This window comes from Rhododendron vialii, chromosome 3a (assembly GCF_030253575.1).
Source record: "Rhododendron vialii isolate Sample 1 chromosome 3a, ASM3025357v1".
In the NCBI taxonomy this organism is placed as follows: Eukaryota; Viridiplantae; Streptophyta; class Magnoliopsida; order Ericales; family Ericaceae; genus Rhododendron; species Rhododendron vialii.
In genome coordinates, this window is record NC_080559.1 from 11,209,467 (window position 1) to 11,218,133 (window position 8,667).

The window sequence follows — 8,667 nt, forward strand, 5'->3', positions numbered from 1 at the left end:
TCGACACACATCATACATGTACTCTCTCTCTCTCTCTCTAAAAGTCACGCATCTGGATATTCGACACCCATCATACATGTACTCTCTCTCTCTCTCTCTAAGATAGTGTGATAGATACACTATAGATACCATTCACTTTCCTCTTTTTTTAGGCTTTTGTTCTGTATCTCCCTCTTTAAATACACACACATTGTCACTTTCCTTGTTGGTGGTGCTGTTGTTGTAGAGAGAGAGAGAGAGAGATTGATGAGCAATGGTGTCGTCGTCGGGGCAAAGCAGCAGCAGCAACAACAATTACGATCTGTCATTCAAGATCTTGTTGATCGGCGACTCAGGCGTCGGCAAAAGCAGTCTCCTAGTCAGCTTCATTTCTAACTCCCTCGAAGATCTCGCCCCTACCATCGGTACTCTCTCTCTCTCTCTCTCTCTCTCTCTCTCTCTCTCTCTCTCTCTCTCTCCACTTTCCCGTTGATATTAGTTTGTGGCTGATTTCTGATTTGGTGTTACGATGTATTGGAAGAAGTAATGCGGTTAGTGGATTTTAAACTAATTAAGCTCTGCTTTGACAGATTTGGATAGTTGACATTGAGAACGAGAGCTTTTATGATGATGGATTTCAAATCCTTCATGTTGCGGATTGTAGTTGAACAAACATTTGTTCTACTTCGAATTTATGTTCCACAATCGTTTGTAGCTAAGAGCACTAAATAGATCAAATGGGGGATTTCAAATTCTTCATGTTGCGGATTGTGGTTGAGCAAACATTTGTTCTACTTCGAATTTATGTTCCACAATCATTTGTAGCTAAGAGCACTAAATAGATCAAATCGGGGATTTCGTTGATCCCCACTACATACGTATTTATATAGAGATACATAGGGGATTGGACACAAATTTTAATTTCAAACCAATGTCAGATCCATATGGAGCCTAATTTGTTGATTACTGGTAACTTGGTACATGAAGGTAGCCCAGAAACTACGCAGAACAATGCTGTTGAGATGTCTTCAAGTGAAAGTGTGAAACTGGTCACAAGTGCCGCTAGGTGGTGAATTAGCTGCTACTTCTAGGTCTTGCTTTGGCAGATTCCCATGTAATTTTGATGGGATGAGAATCGTGCCGAGTAGTTCTTGAAGGCTTCGTGAAATGTGTGCTTTGGCACTCCACTAGTCCGCTTTGGAAGTTGCATTTAGTAACTGCTTGGTGGTGAGGGTAAGCAGTATTGCCAGTTTGTCAACATAGGCAAAAAATTATTTAATTCGATGGCCGACTTTTCTGCAACCATCAACAACAATTTGTTCATAATGTTTTTTTTTTTTTTTTGTTAAGTTCAAGTTTTATTGACCAAACAGAGGACATGTCCACCGGGGCATACCCCTGAAAATAGAATGCAAGCAAACCCTACACCAACCTACCAGCATATACTAGCCGAAAACAAAACAAAAACAGCCAAACAACATAGCAACAAAGTCAATAAGGCCTCCCTTGCTACGACAACAGAGACCAAAATCATAGCGAATGATATTACAACATATGTTCCAAGTCAGACATATGCTTTAATTAGTAGGGGACCTCTTTGTTTGTGGATATTGGAAGGAAGAATTTCGAGAAAAGGAGTAGGGCAATTCGGTCTTTCCATCTCCAATCAAAACTAGAAGTGGAAAATGGGAATGTGGAAAGCTCTTAATAACACCCTCTTTTTGCATTCTCTTCTCTAAACCCAAAAACAAAGAATGAGTTATCCCAAAACTCATTTGGGCAAATTGAGTAGGATGACATACTATAAGGGTTTTTGCTATAACAAGGACATAAATATTTTCCCTTAAAGTCTAAAGGACATTCTGTTCAAGATTTACAAAAAACCCCTCCCAAGGTTGATCGGCGTTGAAAGTGCCTAAAATCCTATGGTACCGTATGAAAGTGCCTAAAACCCTAGAATACCCTATATATGAAAGTTTCTAAAACCTTAGGGTACCCTATGAAAATGCCTAAATCGCTAAAACTCTATAATAGGAAAGTGCACCCTAAAACCTTATGAAAGTGCCTAAAACCCTAGGGTACTCTATGAAAGTGCCTAAAAGCCTAGGGTACCCTATGAAAGTGCAACAAGATTGAAAAACACGAAAAAAGACATATTTTGTGTTAGCCAAACAAGGCCCTTGTCTCATTTAAGACAATTTAAATGGAAAAAGACATTTTTTGTGTTAGCCAAACAAAGCCCTTTCTCATTAAAGGCAATTTTGTCTTTTAACGGACTCTAGACTCTAAAATATTTTTATTAATGAACTCTACACATTACAGAAATTTAGGCTGGACTAAAGCTCCTATGAGGTTGTTTCATTTGGACTTTAGACTAATAAGCTTAACTCATTTTGGTTCACATTAGCCAAACTCCTAAAAGTAGAAAAATTGATAATCAAAATACAAAAATGAGGGGGCTAAACACCCTCTAAGCCTACCGACTCTTCCCCTCTAGCCCACAGTAACGGCCATCTTCAAAACTTGCAACCCAATCCCTTGGTGCACCAAGCCACCAAAAATGGCATTTGAACCCACCCCCTTGCGAAGGTACCAAAGGCTGTCGTCTAAAATCCAAAAGTTCTTATCAAGGGCATGCGCCTTGTGTCCTGAAGTTGCATTGTCGAAGAAACGACAGAGTAGGTGTCCGAGGTTACTATCCGCTTCGAACAGGGTTGGAAAGGGCATGGAAAAATTCAACCGAGGGAAGATTCAATCGAAAATCCACATGGTACTCCATTTTCCTTTGGATTTTGGACCATTTCTAGTACAGGGGATGTATTGGTTAGATTCAAGAAAGAAGAAGAATCAATGGAGAAAATGAGGGCAATAACGGACTTTTAATGTTATGTATGTTAATATGGATGGAAAACATGACGGCAGGGGGTGTGTTTGCACATTTCACAAACCATAAGGTGTTATGTGCACACTTTTGAATTATAGGGGGTGTATCCGCACATGGTCCAAACCACAGGGGGTCAAAGTGGACTTTGCCCTAGAAAGCATCCGAAATCAAAGGTCCAGTTTGAAATTTGTCCTTTGATTTCCCTTTTCCGTGTACTTTCTGGATTAATTATTTGGATACCTAGCTTTGCTCTTCGGTTCGCTTACGAGCCTGCCTTGGAAAAAATTGTGCAGGTCTCTATAAAGTTACACATCAAATTTTACCAGAAATGGTAAAATAACATAATACAAAGGAAAATGGTCCAAAATCCAAAGGAAAATGGAGTTGTCTAAGGGTTTTACCATGTGGATTTTCAGTTGAATCTCCCATCGGTTGAATTTCCCCTTGCTCTTTCCAACCTCGTTCGAAGTGGATAGTAACCTCGGACACCTACTCTGCCGTTTCTTCGGCAATGTAGCTTCAAGACACAAGGCGCATGCCCTTGATAAGAACTTTTGGGTTTTAGACGACAGCCTTTGGGACCTTCACAAGGAGGTGGGTTCAGATGCCTTTGTTGGTGGCTTGGTGCACAAAGGGGTTAGGTTGCAAGTGTTGAAGATAGCCATTACTGTGGGGCTAGAGGGGAAGGGTCAGTAGGCTTAGTGGGTGTTTGGCCCCCTCATTTTTGTATTTTGATTTTCAACTTTTCTACTTTTAAAAGTTTGACTGATGTGAACCAAAATGAGTTTTGGGATAACTCATTCTCTGTTTTTGGGTTTAAAGAAGAGAATGCAAAAAAAGGGTGTGATTAGGAGCTTTTCACATTCTTATTTTCCACTTCTAGTTTTGATTGGAGATGGAAAGACCGAATTGCCCTGCTCATTTTTTGGAAATGACCTCTCCCTATCCCTCATTGATAATTCTGAGGAAAAATTTCGAGAAAAGCGCCAAAGATTTGAGGGCGAATCTTTTCCAACCATGGGAGTATGACACCTGAGTGTCCCAATATGGTATTTTGGAATATGTGAAAGTTGGAGAAATAAGGAAGAAGTATTGAAAAAGGGTGCTACAGAATCCTAAATAGTGTCTTTAGTTCTTTTTTTGCTTGTTATCATTTTTTGTGTGTCTCTCAATGTGTCTTTCAATTTCTTAAGAAGCCTTTCTAATTTAGTAGTCAAAGTCTTTTAGGCCAAGTTTATTAAGTAATGGTGTCTTGGAAGTTGAAGTCTATATCACCTATGCTTGGAAGGACGTTGCAAGTTATCTTTTTAAACATATGTGGTGAATGAAATGAGTAGTTTGAGTTTAATAGCCTTTGGCTTGTGAGAAGATTAGTTCTTATGAACTCTTATCCTTGGATGGATTTCGATAGGTGGCGAGTTTCTTTAGCCATGTATCCATTGTTAGACATCTCGGGTGGTGATTATTTGTATCCCTTGGCGTACTATCTTGGGTGGCGAGCTTTACCCCATTTATCATTTTCTTTTCTTTCTTCCAATATCCGCCATCACTCTTCATGTTCTTCCAAGCGCTAATGCAAATCTCTGTTCATTATGGTTTTGGTTCCTCAAAGTTTATTATGCTTTGAAGCACCGACATACCTGATAGTCGCCGTATCCATGTTGGACATGTTGGGGTCAGTCACATGCTGGGAACACACGAGGATTCATGTAAGACACGCGTCTCCAATTATTTATTTACAATAGATTTTCATAGGGGACACGTCTGAGACATGCCGGGAACACGCGTGTCTCAAGTGAGATACGTATATGATCACGCTGTGTTGTCACTTTGTAATGTAACAACAACTGATTTGAAGGGTTTAATTTTACAATAACCTTGTCACTTTCACTTCGTGGTTATCTTTTCAATACTACATACATTATCTGCTAATTATGTAGACGCATTGTTAGTTTTTAAATTTGTGCTGAGTTGGTGTTGGCTTCCATGTTTTGGTGTTTGAGTATAACATATTCGTATTATTCACAATTTAAATTAAATAACAAACATGTATTTTTTTCTTTAATATTTTTTGTGTTCCCAATCGTATGTGTGTCCTCACTACTTTAGAATTTCTGTGTCAAGTGTCCGTCTTCGTGTCCATAACCGTGCTCCTTAGGTATTAGGTCTTTGACCTTAATAAATCATTTCCCGCGCCATAAACTTTAAACTAAATTATTTACTTTTCACAATTGAGGTGAATGGAATTATGATGTTGTGACCATATTAAGGGAATTGGTTTACTGAACCATAGATTTCATATAATGAGCGGAGATTTTGTTCTATTCACGAATTTATGTTGTTACTCACCTGAAGTTCTGAACAATTGCCAGGTGTGGATTTCAAGATCAAGCTGTTGACGGTTGGTGGCAAAAGATTGAAGCTTACAATTTGGGATACTGGTAATGAGCTGGAATATTATTTTCTGTCTCATCCTACTTTCCAAGCAAGTTCCTCATTTTACTATGTCTTCTGTCATTCTCGTTTCATAATCATCTTCCCATTTTGTGTTTTTAACTACTCACATAGTCTTGTTAAAACAAGATCTGGCTACATTGTTTGATTTGTTTGATCTCACTCTGTTTTTCCTTTTTTTGAATTAAGAATGATGACTAGACACGGGGGTAAATGGAATATAAATATAGAGTTGTACGATAGGAAAATTTAAGAACCAATAGTGGAGCCCCCTCTTAACCTGATTTTGAACACCTAAGACTAAGAACTGGTCCTACTTGAGTATTTTCCCATTTGATTCTTGTAGTTACACCTCGAATGTTGCACTTCTTTGGCCATTTAAAGTGTCAGGGCTCTTCCGTAGAGGCTGAGAATTTGTGATCTTCTAATAGTTTATGGTCTTGCACTTTCATCTCTGTCGATTATATAATGGTGGATTAGTTTATGTAATTAGCACCAAAACTTGAAACTAACTTGGAATGATGATGCTGGCAGAATGATCCAATACCTACCTTATGCTAAAATAGAGAGTTGATTAGATGATTTCTGCTCTGTTGGTGAAAGTAGTATTATATGCGGGTGTGATATCTTCTGGATCTAGTATGTTGGTAACATTTTGTCATGCATGTCCCTTTTGTGCTTTTGACTTGGTATTAGTTATTGTACTGATTTTCTCAAGTAGTAAAATTTTGCAAGACGTAATACGTAGGGAGCCCACAACCCGTAATATATATGGTTAAGTTGGGAGAGAAATTAATGTGTAGAATGAGTGATTGCTTTTGTTGGAAAACATTTGAATGCAATGTTCAGACTGATTAAATTGTGCTCTGCTCCATGTTTGAAAGATCACAAATATGAATTCTTCAGTTGTTTCTTTTCTTCCTAATAAGTTGACAAGCTTCCTTCTCCTATGGCAATGTGAACAAATTATGATTGCTTTGTGAACTCTTGGTAAACCATGATTCTCTATTGCAGCTGGACAGGAGAAGTTCAGAACGTTGACTAGCTCTTACTATAGAGGTGCCCAGGGCATTATTCTTGGTAAGCCATCAGCAATATATGTTACGGGGGTCTTTGAATTAGGTTTTGTTTGTATGGTATATTATCCCAAACTAGTTTACAACAATAGATGTCATTTTAAAGTTTGATCTTCTTATTTTTAATGAAAAATTAACTGTATTATCCTCGATTGCTGTCCTTTATTGAAGTAACACATCTTTTCTTCATCTGCAGTTTATGATGTGATGCGGAGAGAAACCTTTACAAACTTGTCAGATGTATGGGCTAAAGAACTAGATCTTCACTCCACTAACCAGGATTGCGTTAAAATGCTTGTCGGAAATAAAGTTGATTTAGTAAGTTCCGCACCCTTCTTACGTGCCTCAACAATGATCCCTGACACCAATCAGTATATTTAGGGGACCCGTACCTATATATGACCCATAGAGTTGCCGTCATATGGTTGCATGTAGTGAAAGTTGATCTCTCTCTCTGTCTCTCTTGATTTCCTTGGTTCCTTTTAGCCATCAGTTGTAGTTTTTTCTGAGTTATTGCATGTTGTCAAGACAATAAGCTCCACAATAGCTGTCACAGATCTCTTTTGTTGCAGAAATTTATTAATGACTGTCGTTAGTCTCATCTGCCCGAATCAAAATTACTACCCAACTATGTCATCAGTAGAGGAAACCAATATGAAATCCCTTCTGGTGTTGGTTTTATTTTCTTGGTTCCTTTGTAAGTAAGATCATGACCACTAGAATGTAAAGAAAAAGTGGGTCCTATGTAATTTTACACCAGAAGTGTGCAAGGGAGAGATCAATGTCATAGGAAACCCTTTGTCCTGAATAATAGATGCCTACAAAAGAAATAAAGAACCACCAGAAAATTGAACAATTCTTCCTCTATGGAAGATAGAATGTTACTCAGAAACATCTGTATATCGACAATTAAGTAGATCACTACATTTCCAACCTTCTTGCGGTGGATGATATGCGATGGGATCTAGAGGCAGCACAGGGTCAGTGCATGTGGAGTCTGCAAGAGTATCACCAACCTTGAACCAAATTATAACGTACCACTTGGGATATACGATTTTTAGTATATTCACGCTTATGTTTTTCTGGTGCATGATTGCAGGAATCTGAAAGGGTTGTTAGTAGAGAAGAAGGGATTGAACTTGCAAAAGAGCATGGATGTTTGTTTCTTGAATGTAGTGCTAAAACTCGAGAAAATGTGGGACAATGCTTTGAAGAGCTTGCTTTAAAGGTAAGGAAAAGTACTAGTACTTAGTTTTCTTGTGAGACTAGTTGAATAAATTAAAACTTCTCCCTCGACCATAGATTCCCTGTTACTTCATAGTGAGAAAGGAGAGGGGGAAAAAGACTTGACATTTGAATGAATATAGATCTGCCGAAAGTCATGTTGGTACAAAGTTGCTACACCCTTTGGTTAGGTCAGGTTGTTACATTTACTCCTTGTAGCAGAACACGTTACAGTTCTTAAACCGCTGGAAGAGTTTAAATTGCTAAGTGTACGTATAGGCTCATGCAGATTTTTGCTAAGTGTACGTATAGGCTCATGCAGATTTTGGAACGGGAAATCAGTTGATCCAATGGTGATTGCCCTTTGGGGTCTGAATATGAAACAATCCCTCTTCGTTGGCTATAAGCATATATCAATCTGGCATGCATTTATAGACGCGTAGATATTGGAATTCTGAAGCTAGATGATGCATATAAAATCAACGATACAATATCTCTACCATGCTTAAAACAGGAAAAACAAGATGGTATTCTGATATAGGTGTCTTGTATTGTGTTTTCGTATCTTTCTACAGATAATGGAGGTTCCTAGTCTTCTAGAAGAAGGGTCCACAGCAGTTAAGAGAAATATCTTGAAGCAAAAGCAAGATTCCCGAAAGCAACCTAGTAGCAGTTGTTGCTCATGAAATTCTACGACAGAGATTGTGGTCTCGGAAGTCACCAAGCAGTCCTGCTCGTAGTTGTCTGAGCTGTCACGCAACCGTTCCTCATCAATTTATGTACATTGCCCTTTTTTCCCTGTATATTTCTACTGTTGTGCATTGTTTGCCTTCTACTGTTGTGCTTGATTTGTCCAAACTAGTCTTAGCGGTTCTTGGAGTATTGGCTGTGCGCTGTGAAGTAACATGTATTAGATCGTGTAAAGTTTGATTTTCTTCGTCTCCAATTCGTTTGTTTGTTAATCGTCACACTGCAAGTTGTATGAACACAAATCCGCATGCCTTTCATCTGATTTAATGCGAGTTGTTTATTTGGTGTTTTTAAATGGAA

The 8,667-nt window shown here is 38.5% G+C and overlaps 1 protein-coding gene across 1 annotated transcript; it reads left to right on the forward strand.

Moving 5' to 3' along the window:
* On the forward strand, window positions 1-8,667 carry LOC131320976 (ras-related protein RABC2a). The gene is made up of 6 exons (XM_058351929.1): window positions 1-404; window positions 5,236-5,304; window positions 6,332-6,397; window positions 6,590-6,711; window positions 7,493-7,621; window positions 8,193-8,667. The coding sequence occupies exons 1-6, from the start codon at window positions 254-256 to the stop codon at window positions 8,301-8,303; spliced, it is 648 nt and encodes a 215-aa protein (XP_058207912.1). The 5' UTR covers window positions 1-253; the 3' UTR covers window positions 8,304-8,667.